Source organism: Ochotona princeps, chromosome 4 (assembly GCF_030435755.1).
Source record: "Ochotona princeps isolate mOchPri1 chromosome 4, mOchPri1.hap1, whole genome shotgun sequence".
In the NCBI taxonomy this organism is placed as follows: domain Eukaryota; kingdom Metazoa; phylum Chordata; class Mammalia; order Lagomorpha; family Ochotonidae; genus Ochotona; species Ochotona princeps.
The window spans coordinates 54,011,288-54,033,181 of NC_080835.1; the positions used below are offsets into that span (position 1 = coordinate 54,011,288).

At 39.9% G+C, this 21,894-nt stretch overlaps 1 protein-coding gene across 2 annotated transcripts in view; it reads left to right on the forward strand.

Annotated features, from left to right (window-relative positions):
• Nucleotides 1-21,894, forward strand: part of POLD3 (DNA polymerase delta 3, accessory subunit) — a 53,727-nt gene that overhangs the window by 26,927 nt on the left and 4,906 nt on the right. For both annotated transcript variants that reach the window (XM_004589893.4, XM_058663577.1), the window contains exons 6-11: nt 3,344-3,608; nt 4,344-4,416; nt 7,431-7,590; nt 11,022-11,128; nt 19,696-19,808; nt 20,865-20,943. In XM_004589893.4, coding sequence (XP_004589950.1) covers nt 3,344-3,608; nt 4,344-4,416; nt 7,431-7,590; nt 11,022-11,128; nt 19,696-19,808; nt 20,865-20,943 — 797 coding nt within the window. The remainder of the gene's footprint in view (nt 1-3,343; nt 3,609-4,343; nt 4,417-7,430; nt 7,591-11,021; nt 11,129-19,695; nt 19,809-20,864; nt 20,944-21,894) is intronic.

Sequence of the window (21,894 nt, forward strand, 5' to 3'; positions counted from 1 at the left end):
AAGTGACTCAAAAGCTCAGAATGAAATTTCCACGGGGCCCATAAAATAAACATGGCAAGTAGAAACATGGTAAGAGGAAGCACTTCCATGAAACTTTACCTAAATACTTAATGTCCTTGGTAGAAATGCGAAGAATTTATCTTCAATAAAGAAGTTTGTGTTTGGTCCTGAGAATTACAGGCCAACTGAGATCTGACTCATGACTTTGTGTGTTTTAAGAAGTGCTGTGACAGGAAGAAAATTGATATTTTAGGATTGAGCAGAGATTCTTTTCTCTTCGGACATGCTCCCAGGCCAACTGGATCGCTTCCTTGTTGCCAACTCCTGGTCCTGACCCCAAGGTGTGGAATGCAAACCAAATGGAGAAAGAGTTGTTTCAGGGCCAATTTTAGATGTTGACAATGAAATAAAACATTGCCCTTTTCCTTGTACCTGGAAGCACCACAAGGCCAAAGAGGAAGAATGGTGGGTCAAAGTAAATGAGTTCCTTCTGTTCTCATTTCTGATGTACCAGAGGTGTGTGTTAATACAGGGTTTTTTGATGTGTACTGTAACAAATCAGTGGAAGGTTTCTGAAGCTGTAGATGCTAGCTTTGAGATTGTTCAGTGTAAACTTATCCATGACATAAAATGAAATTTTCTGATTGCTTTCTTGGGCCTGTTATTCAGTCAGTCAAGTTGTAATTGATGTCACTGCAGAGTTTCTGGCACAAAAAAGAAAAAGGACAAGCGAGTAGCCTCACATTCTGTCACTTAAATAGTCTTTCTTTTGATATGTCTTTCCTGTCACTTGCTATGTGCAAGCAGGTCTTGTGCTGAGTGCCTGAAATGAAAACAACAAACAAATCCTGCAAGGAGTTGTTACCTACCCTCACTGAATAAAACGCCAGGGAAAAGAAAATGTCTTCGTTTTCTAGGAAAGGTTGGGGAACTTTGCCTTCAGTAGGATCCTTAAAAACATTTAAAAAAAACTGTCTGAGAAGGAGAGTCCCATCAACCATTTATTGCACTCCACGGATGATCACAGTGGCTGGGACTGGGCTGTGGCCAAAGCTGAGATCCTGGAACTCAGGCCAGGTCTTCCACATAAGTGACTGGAACCCAGCCAGTTGAGCTGTCACCACTGCATCCCAGGATCTGGATTGGTGGGAGCTTAGATTTGGGAGCCAGATAGAGAACACAAATAATCCACTCTAGGACATGAGCATTTTAACCAATAGGCTAGATGCCTGTCCAGTGTAACTTTTTGAGAAGGCTGAATGTGCTATCCCTTCATTTTGTACAACATTACGTTAAGGATTATATGAAACAGGCATGTCTATAATGATGAGATGAATTACTAAAAGAGATGAATGTTACTTTTAATATACCATGCAAACTGTTCTGCCAAACTTCTTCACTTGGGCTTGAGCATACTTGTCCGGAACTATCTGTTAGTATTGTTAGAAATTGGTAGCAAATTACTGGGAATGACTGTAGGTTATAGAAGGCAGTGGCTCTGTTCCCAGCTTCTTACATGTTTTAAAGCAGACCTACCAGGAGATGTGTCGGGAGAATTACCTGGCCGGGAAATTTGTTAATATTTATAGCTCTTAGATTTGATTCAGTCAATATTAATTGCATGACCTGCTGTGTAAAACAAAGATCTTCAAAATAAGAAATAATCACTTGGTCTCCCAAGGATGGTAAAATTATTAAATCTTTCATTATTATTTGGGTCCCGGCGGCGTGGCCTAGCAGCTAAAGTCCTCGTCTTGAACGCCCTGGGATTGCATATGGGCGCTGGTTCTGATCCCAGCGGCTCCACTTCCCATCCAGCTCCCTGCTTGTGGCCTGGCAAAGCAGTCGAGGATGGCCCTTGAACTCCCATATGGGATCCCGGGGAGTTCAAGGCGAGGACTTTAGCCGCTAGGCCACGCCGCCGGGCCCAAGGGTGCCGGTTTTAATCCCGGCAGCTCCACTTCCCATCCAGCTCCCTGCTTGTGGCCTGGGAAAGCAGTCGAGGACGGCCCATTGCATTTGGACCCTGCACCCACGTGGGAGACCCTGAGGAGGTTCCAGGTTCCCGGCTTCGGATCGGCGCGCACCGGCCGTTGCGGCTCACTTGGGGAGTGAATCATCGGACGGAAGATCTTCCTCTCTGTCTCTTCTCTGTGTATATCTGGCTGTAATAAAATGAATAAATCTTTAAAAAAAAAAAACAAAAAACCGCACCCGTATGGGATCCTGATACGTTCAAGCCGAAGACTTTAACTGCTAGGCCATGCTGTCGGACCAGAATTTTTACTCTTTTGAATTAGGTTTTTTTTTTTTTTTTTCAAAAAATGTAAATATTCATATTGGTGTAGTAGAAGGCACCTGATTGCAATCCTAGCTCTATTACTAACTAGGGCTTCTTTATTTCAATGAGTAGACTTTTTTTTTTTTTGAGATCTATTTATTTAAAAGTTGCAGTTACAGAGACAGAAAGCAAGATCCTCTAGTCTCTGGTGCAGCCCCCAGGTGGCTGCAGTAGCACTCAGGACTGAGTCAGACTACAGCCAGTTGCTTCATCCAGATTTCCCACGTGGGTAGTAGGGACCCAAGCTCTTGGACCATCTTCTGCTACTTTACACTGGCCATCATCAGGGGAGCTGAATTAGAAGTGGAACAGTCAGGACATAAACTGGTGTCCCTATGGTCTTTATTTCTTGCCCTGACCCACTATACTACAGTGCTGGCCCTATCAATGAGAGTTTTCTACCAAACAAATTCTATATATCCTCGTTCCAAAATTTCCTAGTTTTATAGAATTAGGGTTACAAAGTATATATATTGTATGGAAGAAACAAAGGTTTGAAAATAAGGGACCAGGGCCTGGTGGCGTGGCCTAGCGGCTAAAGTCCTCGCCCTGAAAGCCCCGGGATCCCGTATGGGGGCTGGTTCTAATCCCGGCAGCTCCACTTCCCATCCAGCTCCCTGCTTGTGACCTGGGAAAGCAGTCGAGAACGGCCCAAAGCTTTGGGACCCTGCACCCACGTGGGAGACCCGGAAGAGGTTCCTGGTTCCCGGCATCAGATCGGCACAGCACCGGCCCATTGCAGCTCACTTGGGGAGTGAATCATTGGATGGAAGATCTTCCTCTCTGTCTCCTCCTCTCTGTATATGCGGCTTTCCAATAATAATAAATCTTTTAAAAAAAAGAAAATAAGGGACCAGTGATTGGCACAATGGTTAAGATGTGTCTGACTCCCCATCAGAGTGACTTGAGTTTGAATCTCAGTTCCACTTCCCATTTCAATTTCCTGCTAATGGGCAGGAGATAAAGTTTTATACTAACATAAAATAACATTTCTGCCCTCAGGTTTAGTGCCATACAATGTGCAGCTGCTGTCCTCAGACCTCCTGCAGAATCCTCATCTTCCAAAAAGTTAGAACAATCGAATCTTCAGGTATCAAGTGAACCACAAGTGAATAATGAACCAACTACCAATGGTCAGGGCCCACCCGCCTCCAAACCGGTTACCCAGCAACCCAAAGGAATTATGGGAATGTTTGCTGCTAAAGCTGCTACTAAAGCCCAAGATGCCAACAAGGAAACCAAAACAGAGGCTAAAGACATAACAAATGTAAGTACTCTTTGAAGATACACCTTTGGTATAGCTCAGCATGAGTATCTAAAAAAGTATTAATAGCTCTAGTGACGGAAGTTTGTATGTTTCCAGTATTCGGACTTTTCTACTTTACTTTGAACTCTTCTCATCTGAAATAGTTCTTTTCATTTTTACTAATATTTCTTGGGTGTGGGTGCAGGGTCCCAAGGCTTTGGGCCATTCTCCTCTGCTTTCCCAGGCCACAAGCAGGGAAGTGGTTGGGAAATAGAGCAACCAGAACATGAACCAGTGCCCATGTGGGATCCCAGTGCATGCATGGCGGGGATTTTAGCCTCTGAGCCATCACGCAGGGTCCTAAAAAATTGCAATTATTGTCATTACTTTTCCATCATTTTCATTTCCAGGTTTTTGATCTGGGAAAGTAGAAAAAGGAGAGGGAAACAATAACACTTTTTAAGTTTGTGTGATGTGTCGATGATTTGATCTTTGTTTAAATACTGTTATTGATTATATGAGGGACATACCATCATTTTCATTTTTGGTGATGAAATTGAAGCCTAAATTTGTTAAACGATTTGTGTGGAGGTCATAGTGCTAATAAGTTGTAGAACCGGGATTTAAATCCGTTTCTTAATGCTTGAAGGTTATCTTGGGATTTCCAGCATGGCAGTGATTGTTCCAGATTGCTCCTTTAAGAGTAGGCTAAATGCTGGAGGAAAATCGTGTTTGTTTTCTTGTTTATGCTTTTAGGCATCTTCCACAGGCAGCAAGGCACCCGGGAAAGGCAATGTGCTGAGTAACTTTTTTGGAAAAGCTGCAATGAGTAAGCATGTTTTTCTTTTTTCTTGGCTAACAGTAGCATCATTGAAGTGAAAGTTGTCTAGCTTTCCCATGTGGGAGATTATACAGTGTACTGACTGGTATATTGATGAAAATAATCCAACTGAAGCAGTAGATTTTACGGGTTTCCTGAGCTCAGTTGAGATTTCTTGGAGGAGGTAGTTTACTATTCCTGCTGTTACTTCCCACCTTGAAAAGAGAATGAAGTATTTGTTTTATATGCCTCTTGAAGATGTGTGGTTAAAATGAAAGCGAGACTGGCTGGTTAAGCAGCGTAGTGCTGAGGTTGATAACGGATGCTCAAGTCAGTTTGCTTGCTGTGAGAGCTTTATGACACTTGTCTCTGCAAGGGGCAGCAAGCACAAATATTTTGCCTTTCTTCCTTTATGTTTTTTGCAAATTAATTTACAGTACTGAATGAAACCTCAGGGTGAATTGAAAGAGCCCGAGTAGTAATAGCCATTTAAAAATATTTATTTTTTGAGAAAATAAAAATTCCCACTTATTTAAAATTTAAAAAAGACTAAAAACTATTGGCTGTTTAAAGTGACATACTCATATTACATTAAGTATACTTATAGGGTGCTATGATCAACTCAGCATAACTTAGTTTCATTCCTTAAACATGTCTTTCTGTTAGGAACCTTTTACCTTCTCTCTTTTAGTTCTTTAAAAAATAGATAATAAATTATTGGAAATTATAGGTAAATTATTTTAGAACTTATGAATATTTTACTAATTATAAGACAAAAGCTAACAGTACAGAAGTGTATACTTGTTTATTTAAGGAATACTAGTTGAGTACCTACTACATGTTTGGCACTTCTCTATTACTGGTGATAAAATAGAAAAAGAAGAGACAAATCCCGTCCTTAACGGCCTTTATATTCTGCTAAGAGAAACAAGCAAATGGATGTGGAAAAAAATAAAATAGTTATTGATTTTAATTGCCATCAGAGAGCAAGAGAACATTATGAGAGTCTGAAATAGGAGAGAAATCCGGATAAAACATAAGAATTAAACATTTACCTAATAAAAAGAATCATGAAGTTGATTTACTTAACAGATATTTTCTCAAGGCTGAATATTCAAAAAATTTTTGAATTTTATTTGATGTTTGACAATAAAAATTAAGAGAGTTGATTGTGGGGGTTTGAACCATTTAAAATGTAATGCTGAATATTACAAGTGTTAGCAGGGATATAGAAAAGTTGAGTCCTCACACATTGTGCTTAAGAAATGTAAAATGATGAGTATACTTAAAAATGGTTTGTCAGGGTAGTTAGCATATGTATCACCTCAGATATGTGTCATTTCTCACATTGAGTATTAAAAGGAGATGCTTATAATCCGGTGATGAAAGTGCCTTCATCATTTAGGTAATAAGACAATGTCATTAAATTTTTCTGAACAATTTCCTAGAAATCTTGTATTGAATTATCTCTTTATGAGCTACATGGCAAGTTGTAACTGCATATATATGTAAGTTGGAGTTCCCAAAATACTGTTTGACCAAGAGAAAGAAGAACCTCTAAATCTATTGTTTCTTCAATGGTACTTTTAATTCAGATCAGTTTTCTGAAATTGATAGATTCAGTGCAGTAACCCCTCTTCTTTGGCACAAGATAGGAGATACTTGAAGGTTATTCCTCTTAATGATAGACGTATAAAACATCTGCTAGTAAAACAATGTAATTTATATAATAAAAAGTAAAATTTGAATAAATTCTAAAAATATTGGGATTGGCTGTTTACCTCTAACACCCTTAGAGATACATGCTTACTGTTGTACAATTTAAGATATTTTGGTGGAAAGATTAGAACTACTGGTAGGTACTTCAGAACAACAGTATTGGAAATGCAATAGAGTATGCAGCTATTGGGCTGGGAATTCTCCACCACCCTGATCACTCCCTGATCACTCATTCAAGTCTTTTTTTGTTTTTTAAATGAAGTTTGCATTTATAGACCTTGATCCATCATCTATGCTAAGCTGAATGTGACAGCTGAGATTAAGATAGCAGTTTTTATCTATGGTTAGATGAGTGAGGCTATTATATAACATGTAACCAAAGCTACTTATTGAGGAGCTTCCTGCTGTTTACAGCTGACAGTGTTTAGTGTCTTTGCTTGTAAAAAGAGCCCAGAGAACAGTTTTGTAAAGGCCAGATTATATGCCAACATAGTTTCTCAAATGGCTATTCCCATTTGCAGTTTCTTAGTTCTGTGCCTTACACAGTGTTTTTTGTATTTTTTGACTTACATATTGACAAAGAGATAGGTTGGCTTTTGGAGTGTTGGGGTAAAGTTGAACTTCGGTTCACATCTTGGCCTTTCACTTTTCTTTGTTATTACCTTGGGTAAGTCAGTCTCACATATTGATCTTTTAATCATTACAGTAATACAAATACAGGGATACCTGTGATTACAGATAAAACTGACTTTAAGATAAAATAACTTGCCCAGAGTGAAGCAGAGTTTGACTTAAATTTTTTTGACTCCAGAATAGTCTCCCAATTTTGTTATTAAGGAAGGAATAAGATTAAGAGCATCGAAGCTTAAAAAGGTAGACTCTGGTAGGAAGAAAATTCCTTGCTACACATTCTGTTATCACCAGTTATAAGCTGTGTGCTTTGGGGAAACGTCTTTTAATCCATCTAACTCTTAAGTTTTCCTCATCTGAAAAGTGAGAGGGATGATACCTCATAAAACTATGTGTATTTTTTCTAAGCTTTAGCTTTTACTATTATTTAGCTTAGGGGCTGTCATAATCAGAGATTGGTATGAGGAAAGATGAAAACAGTTATAGCTAGAGTAGCAGTTGAAGAGGAGAAATGTTTTCTGAGTAGACCTTGAGCTCTCTCAGGACAGGCCCTGTTTCTTATCCTTTTTGCCCTTCCTCTCAGTATATTACCTGGCACTTAGGAGACTGTCAAAGAATGATGGATTAATATTGCATGCTGGGGTTATATATCATCTGCTATACTTTATTTGTAGATAAAGTGAATTTGGATTCAGAACAAACAGTTAAAGAAGAAAAAACAGCAGAGCAATCTCCTGTGTGTGTCCCTGAACCGAAGCTGGCAGCTCCTGTAGGCCTGAAGAATCCCAGCAGAAAAGCAGAGCCTGTTAAGATGCAGCAGAAGGAAAAAAAAAGGTAGGAAAATATCGTTGCTTGTTTGGAAAGAGAGTCTCTGCTTGAGGCAAGAAAGTCTGTTTGGGCAGATTGGCAACAGGCAGTTTTTAGCTGAGTCCTAAATCCTTCTTAATACCTTAGAAATACAGCCGTACAACCAAAAAAGAGGGAAGCTTTGTGACTTATCTAGTGAAGTGGGATGGTGTGGTCAGCTGGTTTGGATGATGATTTAGGGCCCAGAGTCTTTGTTTTCCTGTTTTAAAATTTTTGACCCCTTTGAAGGAAATTGATCATTTTTTCTCCCTTGTTTTTTTCATTTTACATTTATGGACATGGCATAGGTATTCCTGATTGTCTGTTTTTCACTTCAAATTGTCAAGAGAGGGTTACTGCTTGCAGTCAAATTTAAGAGAAAAAGTTCTTTGTTTTCTTTTTATATCAATGAGTTTATTTTTCAAGTGGTAAAATGTAATTAGAAAAGAAAATAAAATGCATACAAGCTGTTAAAAATAGATCCAGGAATTTGAGACACTACCTCATAGCTGGTAGGAATTAGTTTGTTGAAAGAAAATCTAAAGGACGCTGTCAGCATTGATAGGTCCAGAAAGACCTGCCTTTTGTAGCAAAGTTTGAGCTACTCTGAGAGAAAATTTCAGCAAAAACAGTAGAGTTTGAAATGGTTAAAGTACTGCCCAGTGAGCCTTTTAGGAACATATGATATAGGTGGATTAAAGTATGCCTAATCGTAGGTTTAACACTCACTGTTGATATTGGCAAGAATAAGAATGCATACAATATTTCACTACCAGGTATTGTGTTAAGTGTATGTTTTTAGAAATGTTAAAGTTACCTTGTATTTTGGGCTTATGCTGCACTTGATCATTGTCCTTTTAGTATATTGTGGGAGTAGATTTGTTGGTAAAACATTGCAGATTTTTTGCCTACTTTCACCTTTTGAAGGTGAAAAGTAAGTTACTTTCTGGTAATGTCTCTGACAAATTTTAGTATCAAAATTATATAAACCTCATAAAATTAATAGGAAGAAGCTTTTATTTTCCTTTCAGGAATTTTGTTTCTTTAAAGGAATATTTAGACATTTTTAAAGAAATAAAATAACATTTTATTATTATTACTATTAAATATTATTAAATAATAAAAAATAAAGGGATATTTCTTTTAAAAATAAATCTAGGCTTGGATACATACGTATAGTTTTTAAAAATTTGTTTTTATTTAGAAGATTTACAGGGAGAGAAGAGACAGATCTTCCATTCACTAGTTCACTCTTCAAGTGGCCGCAGTGGCTAGATCTGGGCTGGTCCGATCTGAAGCCAGGAGCTTGGAACTTCCTCTGGGTCTCCTGTGTGGGTGCATGGGCCCAAACCCCCAGGTCATCTGCTGCCTTCCCAATCACATTAATGTGGAGCTGGATCGAAAATGGAGCAGTCCCTCAGCATGCTCTACTTCAGGGACCGTGGGATGACACTGGGTGGCCGTCCGCCATTCCTGGGTTATATTGCAGTTTGGCTGCTGGGAACAGCCCTCTCCCCTTCTCTCCACTTTCCTCCATTCCCTGACCCTCCCTCCCTAATTGGTAGTCCACATGAGTGTGCAACCCTTTCAACTATGTAAATATCATTAAAAATAAAATGAATTTATTATTTTTTAAAAAGTAGAAATGATGCCTTTTACAGTGGACATATATTATAATTAAAATAAATATTAATAAAAATGTTACCATTGTTGGGGAGGGGGGAGAGAAAGTAGAACAACCAGCGCCCATATGGAAATGCTGTAGCATCAGCCATATTGCTTAATTCCAGTTGACAAATGAGGTTTGTAAAAGGTTTTTCACAAAAATAACAACTTTTGACTTTGTTAAACCTCTATTTTCTATTTAATTCATCTGCTCTTTATTATTTCCTTTTACTTCTTAGCATTTAATTGTTTCTTTTTAGCTCTAGATAAAAACAAAAGCTGATACTGAAATTTTGGTAACATGTATTCTTATTTGATGGACAAAGACTATGTTTTGAATATGTTTGTGTTTTTTACACACAGTTGATCATATTTGTTGACTGAATGACTTGTATGATGGAGCATCCATCTATCCAGAGAAAGTAAATGTTATCACTGTCATGCCTGGGCTTTGTATCATGTCATCATAGTCACCTTAAAGTCTTGTTTTTTCTGCCATTTCTCATATTGTGTTTTCTCTTTCACATATTTGTCACCTGGAATGAACATTTAGCCTAGCGGTCAAAGTGCCTGTTGAGATGCCTGTGTCCTAAAGCTGTGCCTGCTCTAGCTGCTAACTCCAGCTTGCTGCTAACAGAGAACAGGAGGCAGTGGTTCCTGCCATGTACCTGAAAATTAGATTAGAGTTCCCAACTCCTTCCTAGGCCTGGCCCGGTCCTGGCCATTGTGAGAGAACCAGCAGAGGAGATCTCTCTGCCTCTCAAATAAATAAATCAAAATTTAAAAAGGAAAATGTTTGTCTCCCCTTTCTACCTGATGAACTTCTCTCCAACTTAAGTTTTTGAGGGTCTCAGAAAGAGTTGTGTTTCAAAACACATTTGTCCAGTAAATCTGATCACATTGTATTGTAGTTAATGGTGTTTGCCAGCATTTCGTGAGAACAGCATTTCTTTCTTGGTCTTTGCATTTTAGTGTTTACCAAAGAGCTTTGTATATAGTTAATAGCTGTATTATGGTTTGTTGAATGACTGAGGGCCAATATGAGAAATAAGATAAATTAAGAAACAGTAACTTGTGTATGGCTTCACCTAGTCAATGGAGATCTAGAGGAATATTTAATTATGGCCACTGTATGAGCAGATCACCCTATGTGACCTGGTAATGATTGGGGTATCCTTAAAGCAAATTTTTTTTTAAAGATTTATTTTTATTTTTATTACAAAGTCAGATATACTGAGAGGAGGAGAGACAGAAAGGAAGTGGAGCTGCCGGGATTAGAACCAGCGGCCGTATGGGATCAAGGCGAGGACCTTAGCCACCAGGCCACGTTACTGGCCTGTTTTACTGTTCTTTTCTTCTTTTTTAAAGATTTATTTTGTTTTTTGAAAGGCAAATTACAGACAGAAGAGAGGTGTTCTGTGCATTGATTCATGCCCCAAATGGATGCAATGGCCAGGGCTGAGCCACACCAAAGCCAGGAGCTTTTTCTGGGTTTCCCACATAGGTGCAGAGGCCCCAAACACTTGGGACATCTGCTGCTGCTTTCCCAGGCACATTAGTAGAAAGCTGAATTGGAAGCGGAGAAGACTGGATACAACATGACACCCAAAATGGCTTTATTTGCTGTGCCACAACACTTGCCTCTTGACTATTCTTTTCTACCTTCTGCAATTAAGACTGTGAGTTATGAAACTCGGCTGTATGAGCCCTGCTTCCATTTTTGTTGTATGTAACAGACTTCATTTATTCCTCAGGGGGAAGCGAGTGGAGTTATCTGATGATGAGACGAAGGAAACTGAGAATATGAAGAAAAAGAGGAGAAGAATCAAGCTTCCTGATTCTGATAGCAGTGAAGATGAAGGTGGGTATTGCTATTCATTTTTGAGTATAATCATGATCTTTATCTTTTTCCTGTGTGCTTGTTAATTTGGCAAATTATCAGATCATGGTTCTGATAAAATAGGTTTCAAACAGATATAGTTGCAATGTGTTTCAACCTTAAAAGTACTGCTGTTATTGTGACTCAGATTTGACTTCACTCTGGGAGAAAGGCCGTCTGTTGTCCACGTGAGGCCCATTTCCCTGTGGCATCCCCTTTCCCCTGCCCTGCTGCTGCTGTAGGCCTGTTTCCCACTCCTCACATAGGGCACTAATAAGGAGCTAGCCCTGCCTACTCCCATCTTCCTGCTCCTCCCCAGCCTCCAAGATGCTGGTTCCATCTCTCTGTTCATAAACTACCTCTGGACAGTTGTTTTTTGTTCCATGTTTTGTTCTTAGACATCCATCACCACCACTGCTGTTAGTACCCAACACTCGTCCTCGTTGCCTCCCTCTATTCTGCCCACATCCCCTGCACTGGAGCCATTTTCTCTTTTTTTTGAGGGTAGGGATATTCCTTTAAATACCTTGCGATTCTTCTAATAATTGTGATATTCTAGGCATCAAAGGTGGTGGTGTTTATCATATTAGTAAAAACCAGCATAAAACTGGAATAATTTGTTGAAAAACAGTTGTTGAAAGGGAGTGATGTTGGGGCCAGCACTGTGGTATAACAAATAGAACCACTGCCTACGGGGTAGGATTCCACCTGGGTACCAGTTTGAGTCCCAGCTACTCCACTTCAATCCAGCTCCCTGCTAATGTACCAGGGAAACCACTGGAAGGCGGCCCAAATATTTGGGACACTGCCTGCCACGTAGGAGACCTTTCTGGAAAAGGCTTCTGGCTTCAGATTGGCCCAACTCGAGCTCTTGCTATCACTGCAGAGTGCATCAGCAGATGAAACCACCTTTCCCCCACTCTTGGTCCCTCCCTCCCCAACTCTGCCTCTCAAGTAATTAAATCTAAAAAAGAAAGAAAGAAAGAAAGAGAAAATGACGCTCTGGGCCCTTACAGTTGTAGTTGTAGACTCTGGGAAATGTAAGAGAAGCAAATGAAATAAAAACTAGAGTCCAAGAAAACCAATATGCTTTTTAAAAGAATAAATGTTCTTAAAGAGCCAAGATAGCTTCACAAATCACGGAAAGGGAAAGTATGTACAAATAGAAGGACACTAAAGAGAAAGACATCTGGGCTGAATTGGCGTGCTGGGTAACTACTGGAGAAGTCAACTTTGAGAGCCGGTGGTAGAAAGCTTGACCTGCTATAATCAATTCTGCATGAGCTATTAACCTCATTAGGCATTAAACAATTTAGTTAGTAGGGAGTAATCTAGTCCAAAGGAATTCAGTGTCACACAAAAGGAACACAGGCAAATGCAAATAAACTAACACTCAAAGAAGTTAAAGAATAATGGTGTCTCAGTCAAGTCCTTATCTTGGCTGGATTCAGATGTGAGGCCAGCTATACCTGCTTGTCTCATTCTGATTGTTCCCCTCGCTGCTGTGTGCTGGCACATATCCAGATCTCCTACTCGGGAAAGTACTTTGAAGAGCGCTGTGAGTGTCAGCTTGCTATGTTACTAAGGTCTAAACAAGTTCCAAAAACCCATCTGATGGTATTTGAAGAGGAACAGAAGAGAGTGCCCTCCAGCAAAGTCCAGTCTAGGACCGTTACCTGATACTCAGAGCTACAGGTTCTCCTTAGATAACCTCTACCAAAAGATCAACATTAATATTTATGCTTATTTGAAACTAAAGTATTTTTCCAAATTTATGTTTATTTAAACTACATGATATTTATTCAAATTGAATGTTTAAGGTAGCATTCAGAATATTTTAAAAATGTTCACTGATCCATATCTGCATTAGCTATATTCATAGCATTAGAGATCTGGTAAGTGTAGCTGCAAGTAGATTATTATAAGATATTTTATTCTGTTAGCCTGTTATGAACATACTTTACAAAGTTTCTGGAAATTGGAATTCGAAGCTTATTTTGGTGATGAAAAACTGCAATCTATACATGATAGGTTTTCAAAGAGTTTATGAAAAATGCATATTCTTTAAAAACTGTGCATGGATTTCAGAAATTTTGGCACCAAAATAAGTTTATATCTTAATTTTATTTTATATAAACCTTGTGAGTTACTCTTTTATGTTGAATTTAAAAAATATATTTTTTATTTATTTTTATTTAAAAGGCAGATTTACAAAGAAAGAGAAACAGAAGGAACTTCCATCTGCTGATTCACTTCCCAAAATACCTGCACTGGCCAGAGCTGAGCCAGTCCGAAACCAGGAGTCAGGAACCTCTTCCAGATTTCCCTTCAGATCGGCTCAGCTCCAGCCATGCAGCCATTTGGGGAGTGAACCAGCAGATAGGAGATCTTTATCTCTGTCTCTCCTCTGTGTTAATGTGCTCTACCTTTCCAATAAAATAAAATAAGTCCTTTTTTAAAAAAAATACATATTTATTTATTATATAATAAAGGTAGATTTACAGAAAGAAAAGTCTTCCATCCTCTGATTCACTCCCCAATTGGCTTCAGTGGCTTGAACTGAGCTGATCTGAAGCCAGGAGCCAGGAGCTTCTTCTGGGTCTCCGTGCAGGTGTAGGGTCTGAAGGCTTTGTGCTATCCTCTACTGCTTTCTCAGGCCACAAGTAGGGAACTAGATGGGAAGTGAAGCATCTGGGACAAGAACTGGAGCCCACATAGGATCCCTGCACATGCAATGTGAGGATTTAACCATTGAGCCATCATGCAGGCCCAAAATAAATAAATCTTTAAAAAAATTTTTTTTAATTAATTCAAAAAAGAAGCATGCAATGCTGTCAAAGAACAAAATTAAGAAAAGCTATCCTGACTGTTTTACTTCCTCTCCAGTTCCCTGCTAATGGATTGGGAAAGGCAGTGAGAGATGGCCCCACTGCCACCCAAGTGCTTAGGCCCCTGACACCCAAATGGAATCCTGGAAGAAGCTCCTGGCTTTGACCTTCCCATCCCTGATCATTGTGGCCACCTAGAATATGATCTCTCTGAATTTCCCTCTCACTGTGACTCTTTCAAATGGGAGAGGGAAGTCAACAGAGAGAACTGAAACTAGTGACCGAAACTCCCCCAAAAGGGTGTTATCATAACGAGTGAAAAAAGGCTATGCAGATGACAGTAACAAAAGAAATGAACAAAAGTTGATACTAAGAAGTTGAAGTACTCTGCAATAAAAGTACCTTTTTTGAGTTTTCTGTGGATTTATGTCCTACCATTCATGGTTAGCTGTTGAGGGTTATAGTCTATGATATACTGCAAGAGATACAGTAGTGCCATTCAGGGCGTGGCTTTTTATGGCAGCTTGGAATGAGTAGGGGTAGGACACTTAACACAGCAGTTGCTATATTTTCATTTCATATCATTTATCAGAATGCTTGGTCAAATCTACTGAAAGGAAGAGTCTCAAAGGTGTGGATAAAATAAACCATCAGGGAACATTTCTAGGAATAGAGGAAATATAGACAATTCCATGCAGGTACGTGGGAAAATAATCAGGAAGTAAATTTAGTAATGTAATGCTAGTTAGAACAGTCTTCTCTGTTTCCAGTCAGAGAGAGAACTTGGAAACATTCTGGAAAAGTCTCAAACCATCAGTCATTGCATTTCAAAAAGATAAAATTAGATATTCTAGTATTAATGCAGTAGTCAAAGTTAAGGAATTACTGTGGTTGGTTGTGCAGACATTATATACTTCTGAAATATCATCTGTAATTCTAATGTGTAATCCGCTGATTTGATTAGAAATTTGAGTGGAGTTACTAAGTTTGGAAAGGAGTGTGAAGAAATAGAAGAGAGGTACAGGCTGAATACATGATATAGAGTATAACCTTTTGGGTTTTTTCCCTCTGGGAAAGATAATTTGGCATCTGACTAAATATAAACTTTTTTGCCATTTTATAAAATTTCTTTCCTCAAAGCCAGTGGAGCTGTAGTTTAACCCTTTGCACAGTCTGGATTTGTGTGTTGCTTCTGGTACACTGATTATGTTACTTCAATATATGTGTTCTTTCTCCTTTTTCTTTTTTTAAAGAATTATTTACTTATTTAAAAGAATTGGAGAAGCAGGGAGGTTGAGCCTCCAGGCCTGCTACCAGGGAGCTGGATCGGAAGTGGGACAGCTGGGACTTGAACCAGTGCCCGTATAGGATGCTGGCATCCAGTATACTGTGCCACAACACTGGTGTCTAATTCAAAAAAGGAACATCCCATGTCTAGGCTGAAAGGTGGCAGAGGAGCAGAAGCAAGTACTTTGGAATCAGACCCAGAGTTCTAGTTTTACTTCCATCATCCACTTTATGATTTGGGGCCAAATACTAGGGTGTTTTGTTTTTGTTTTTTTAAAACTTAATTATTTTTATTTGAAAGGCACAGTTACAGAATGAGGAGAGTCAGAAGGATCTTCCATCTGCTTCTTCACTCCCCAAATGGCCACAGATGCCAGAGCTCAGCTTATCCAAAACCCAGAGCCAGATGCACAGCCCCAACACTTGGGCCATCTTCCACTTCTTCCCAGGCACTTTAGCAGGGAGGCAGATTGGAAGAGGGGCAGTCAGGACTCCAATAAGAACCCATGTGAGATACTGGTACTGGAAGGGAACACTTAACTCACTATGCCATGGTGCCAGCTCCCAAATACTGGTTTAATTCCTTGTTTCCTCATCTCTGAAGTGGGAATTGTTACCACAAAGTACATAGGCTTTTTATAAACATCAAGTAAGAGGTTCTATCAGAAGTGCCAAAATAGTGCTTGACACACAGTAGCTTTTCTTATTTCTCAGTCTAGCCTTGTTTGAGGTCTGTAACAGTAGTAGGTATACTCGCAAGGATTCTCTGAAAAAAATCTCTTCAACTTCATCTTTGTAACTCTACTCAAGGGACTCTTTCTCCTTCACTCTGGTAGCATCATAAGCACCTCTAGTTACTCTGCTATTACAAGCACTGTGTAATGTAAATAAAGCAAAACAACACAAAATGCCAGATCCAGAAAGAAATAACATGAATGTCTGATTTTCTAGGAAGAAATAAAAATTTTAACTAATAGATTTAAGTGTTTGCTAACTTTTTCGGTCCTTGCAGGTGGCTTTTGCAGAATGTTTAGGTAAGGATAGGTCTTAAAAATATTGAGTTGTAAGAAATAGCTGTAGGGCTCGGCTAAGTGGCCTAGCGGCGAAAGTCCTCGCCTTGAACGCCCCAGGATCCCATATGGGCGCCGGTTCTAATCCCGGCAGCTCCACTTCCCATCCAGCTCCCTGCATGTGGCCTGGGAAAGCAGTCGAGGACGGCCCAATGCATTGGGACCCTGCACCCGTGTGGGAGACCTGGAAGAGGCTCCTGGCTCCCGGCTTGGGATCGGCGCGCACCGGCTGTTGCGGCTCACTTGGGGAGTGAACCATCGGACGGAAGATCTTCCTCTCTGTCTCTCCTCCTCTCTGTATATCTGACTTTATAACAAAATAAATAAATCTTTAAAAAAAAAAAGGGGGCTCGGCAGCGTGGCCTAGTGGCTAAGGTCCTCACCTTGATCCCATATGGCCACTGGTTCTAATCCCGGCAGCTCCACTTCCTCTCTGTCTCTCCTCCTCTCAGTATATCTGACTTTGTAATAAAAATAAAATAAATCTTTAAAAAAAAAAAAAGAAATAGGTGTAAATGCCTCCCAGGAATTTTAATTACCCATCTCTGCCAGGGAACTCTGACCAACAAGTGGTTGCATTGCCAGATTCCTGAAATTACTTTACCACAGTTCATGTTATGCCCCCAAAGGTTGCTTTCCTGAGATGAGTGATGTCTCAGTACTTGACTCTCTTTCCTCTAAAAATCTTCAGATTTGCTACAGATACATTTAAAGCACACCAATATTACCACACATTCCTTATTCAGAGTCACTGAAAATGCTTTGAGTCAAGATGTTATGGTTCTTAACAACAGCAACAACAAAAAAACGATTAAGGCAGACATGTAGATTCTAGTGTATGAATGTGGACAAGATTTTGTTTCTTTGAACATTGATTGTATAAAGCAAATAATAGTAATTTTGTGGGCGTATTATGAGATGAAATGATATTTTATAAAGCTCAGAAAAATGTGGTTTCCCTGTCCTTTCCTCCTTAAAATATTATGTTCTTAAGGCTTAAATAAATTAGGTATATGCAATTTTAAACATCAGATAAAACTGGTTTTATTGTAGGTGGTAATCTCTATCATCTGACTCATCTAATTGTTCTCTTGTCAACTTTGTCCAGTTGCTTTCCATCTTCCAGGGCTTGTTGAAATTTTCTTTCTCCAAGTTTTATTTATTTGAAAGGCATCTATTGATTCACTCTCCAAATGCCCACAACAACCATGGCTACAATAGCCTTGGCTACAACTAAGACAGGAGCCAGGAACTCCATCCAGTCCTCCCATGTTGGTAAACAAGAACACAAGTATTTGGTCCATTATCTGCTGCCTCCCAGGCACATTAGCCAGAGGCTGGATTGGAATTAGAAGCGGACTTGATCCCAGGCACGCCATTATAGGCCGTAGGTGGACCAGGTAGTGGCTTAACCCCAGTTCAGATTTCTTATTCATTAAATGTTCTTATTCATTAAGGACTCTTGATTGCTGTCCTTTTCTCTTTGCTTGTTACTGGAATTCCTTTATTATCATGTTTCTCTTGGGGATGTGTGGATTGATCACTTTTTTCAATGCCAGAGAAGTTGTGATGTCTGCCATTTATTGCTGAGAGTCTAGAGAAAGGGATCTAGATAAACAGATAAATATAGTAGGAGGGACCTTAGAGGGTACTGCTTAGGATTCAGTGTTTCCCTGGTTAAGTCAAGTGGTTGCAGAACTGGAAATAGAATCAGAGCACCTAGATGTGTTACTATGAGTCCTCCAAGTACCTTCAGCTTCCTCACCCTGAACTCTTTCTGCCTCTGTGATACACCTGCCATTGCAATCCAATCTTCCTGACATTTGTTCCTTGTGAACAGCTGCTCAATTCTGAGGTTTGACTTTTTTCTTGCTTTAGCTATCATCATGTTCTAGCCTCCCAAAGATGTGTTAATAGCTGGACCACTTTCTTTTATTCTTGTTTTTTCTTTTTTTTTGCTTCATTCTTCTTTTTTTTTTTTTTTTTTTTTTTTTTTTTTTGTCTCTTGTTTCCCAGAGTTTATTAAGTCTTGGGGCCCGTTTCATACTTGAAGTGTATAATTTATTGCCTTGTTCTGGCTTTTGTTCTGTTTCACCTCTTGAGGTCATTTGGCCTTGAACTCTTCACTGCCATAATTTTTAACACTGACCTAATCAGTTGGGAGAATTTCAGATGCAAGGCTTGTGCTAAGAATTCAAACACAGCCAGGATGTTCAGGGAGCAGGTGAGGCTACGCAGTCTCCCGAGCAGCAGTTTCTTTGTGGTGATGAAGCAATAGGTCAGCTGAGGATATTTTCACTTCCTTTCTCTTGGGCCTAATTCTAAGACCACTACTGTAGAACTGCCAAGGACTGATGAGATCATTCTGTTGACATTCTCAGGTGATACCCTTTCCATAGCAATATGGGTTCCTTCTTCCCTGAAAATCTGTATAGCCACACAAACGTCATCAGGGAGCATTCACATCAGTAGAAATAATGCCATGCAAAATGTTAAGAGGTTATAGTTTTTAGAGCTATAACTGTGATCATTTCAAAGATGATTTCAAAGACTTGTTCCACTAAAAACAAATGGTGATTGTGAGTTGTCGAATCACAGTCATAGCAATGCTAGCATGGGACATTTAATATAATCTGAGGATTAAGTCCATGTTGTAGATTTTGAAAGAAAATAAGTGGTGGTGAATAATAAGGCAACAGTGGTTGTTGGATTAGAAGGCTGTGAGGAGCCCAACACGTTGGCTCAGTGGCTAAAGCCCTCAACTTGTACATGCCAGCATTCCATATGGGTGCCAATTTGTGTCCCAGCTACTCTACTTCCCATCCAGCTCCCTGCTTGTGGCTTGGGAAAGCAGTCAAGGATGACCCAAAACCTTAGGATCCTGCACCCACGTTGGAGTCCAGAAGAAGCTCCTGGCTCCTGGCTTCAGATTGGCTCAGTTGCAGTCATTGCAGCCACTTGGGGAGTGAACCAGTGGATGGAAAATCTGTTTCCTTCCCTGCCTTTCCAATAAAAATAAATAAATCTTTTGAAAAAAAAAAAAGTAGAAGAAGAAAAAGAAGAATTAGACTAATATGGGTTTAAAACCACCTGTCTCAGTCACAAATCTGTTTAATCTTGGCAACTCAAAGAACCCCTCCGAGCTTCTGCCTAGACATAATGTGTGAGTAATATCTGCCTCTTTTGGTTGTGATGAGCCTAAATCGAAACAGATGACAAGTTAAATGTGCAGTCCTTGGTTGGCAGGAGTTACTGCTTGCAAAATGCTGTCTGCTGGACATGGAGGGCTAGAGATGCCAACAGAAAAGGCTTGCACTAGCTATTACGTATAGTTCTCTTAGTTAAGCTTCTCTTGTTATTTCAGTCTGCCTAGACTCTCCTGGGGCTTATGAAGCTGAACCGTCACCCCCACCTCCACCTGTGTCTCCACCTCCTGAGCCAGTGCCAAAGACTGAACCTGAGCCTCCTTCCATCAAGGTAAAACCCCTGGGACACTGCAGTTTCTGGTGCCCTTTATTGCCCCACTATGCTGAGTCAGTTCAGTTGCTGTATACTGCACAAAGGCCAGTTGGTGACTCTTGTCTCATTCGACTCTCCATGCTGTACAGAATGGCTTTTCCCTGTCTTTTCACCTGGAGGGTGGTTTTGTTGTAGGGTATAGTCTCAGGAAGTTTTGCAGGGGTGCATCCAGACAACTGGTTTTGTTTGTTGAGTGACCTTTTGCATTAGGGCTGCTTTACTGTAAGGATTTTGTTGGAATTGTGCAAAAAGAGGTCATGCCTGCATCACAGCAAAGTATGAAAACTAGAGGGGAACCAAGAAATCATGTACAGTTGTGACCCTTCAGAAAGCCGAGGAGCTGGCCACACAGTTTTGAGCGACCTGTTGCTGCACCTTGTCTGCTTTGTTGGCACATGTAACAAATTGAGACCTCAGTTGCTGATGGGGCTTTTTTCTGCGGGGCTGTGAGTTTTCCTTAGTTCATTGTGTGTAAGACCATCATTTAAATCCTGCAGTCACTTCCTCATTAGCCAAAGAGAAAATGGAATGAAAGGAAATTGGTATTAGATACCTGTTTAAGACTAAATTAAGTGAGTGTAGTGTAGAAAGTTCAGTGTTGACATAACAAGTAACATAACAAGCAGCAACAAACCCCTGATTTGGTTCAGGGGTGCTCATAGTGTCTGCCTGTATCTCCTTGAAAGCCCAAAAGATTGCTCATCTTTTTAACCATGTTGCTTTCACTATCCAACAGGTGCTGATGGGCTTTTTTCATTATTGAGTGAATGAACACTGTTCTTTCCTCAGTATATCACTTCCCTTCTCATACATAATGAGCCAGCAAGCCTACACCTACAGTGAGCATAACTTATCTGTGTGGCAGGGTTGGTTCCCCTGAAAGTCATACATGAAGTTCCTCTTTCAGCTATTTTATCAAAGTATTAGCAGGTGATTGTTACAGAAGAAAAAACTTTTGCTATTTTTTCTGTAGCTTCACTGGTTAACATTATCCTTCTCTGGTCTTCCTTTTAGAACTCAAGAGGAGAAAACAGAAGAAAACGAAGGCGTGTCCTGAAATCTAAGACCTTTGTGGATGTAGAAGGCTGCATGGGTAAGACAGATCTTTGTCTCCGAAGCCAGAGAGTTGTTACCTGAAGGAGCCACCATAATCCCCTATAGAACAGGAAGTCTCAGACTCAAATGTGCTATGAATCATCCACAAGTGATGCTAATGCTGCTTGTGTATGGGCCTTACTTTGAATAGTGTCTGGAGGGCTATGACAAAATCAGGACACATGGGCTCTTGTTTGGGCCGTACGTCATAAAAGTAGTCACTATAATCTTGGCCAGAAGTCAAGTCACTTTCAGTGGGGTGGGATGCCCATTTTACCTAAATGTAGAGATAAAAAGATTGAGGTGAGATGATATGACTGAAAACCCCTTGAATGTAGAAACCAAAGTGTAAATCGAGGATGCTGTCATCATAGATGTTGCAGCAGTCATTGTATTAATGCAAACAGTGGAAAGAAACCTTGCTGATGATTAGACTCTGAAGAAAGTATCCAGAGTGTTTGGTATTTGTTCCCACTTTTAATTCAGAGGGGGATGACTCACCCAGATTGTTTCCTGCAGATTTCCTGTTTATAAGCCATGTTAGGTAAAAGCATGTGCCTGTAATGAAGGCCAAGAGGACAGTCAGAAACCAGGCTTTGAGGCATTGGCAATGGCTAATTCCTCAGCCAGGTTTTAGTTTCTTCTACCCCTGCCACAATCAAACTGAACTTAGGGGGTGTACTTTTGGGAATAAGTTCCTGAGGCCTGATTGAATGCTTAGATTCCTAATACTGTATTTTTTGTGTTTGGGAAGTGTTGTGGGTTTAGGCTGTCAAACCTCTTGTCAGTGGGATGATCCATAATCTTTGTTTCTCATTGGTGGCACCTGCTGTAGCTTGGTTTTCCTAGCGAAGGTTTTCCCCTCCTTTGTTGATCTTCCAGTTCATATTTTGAGCTTAAAATTTTGACTCTGAAGAATCACCTTTTCCTAGACAGTGTGATAGTTAAA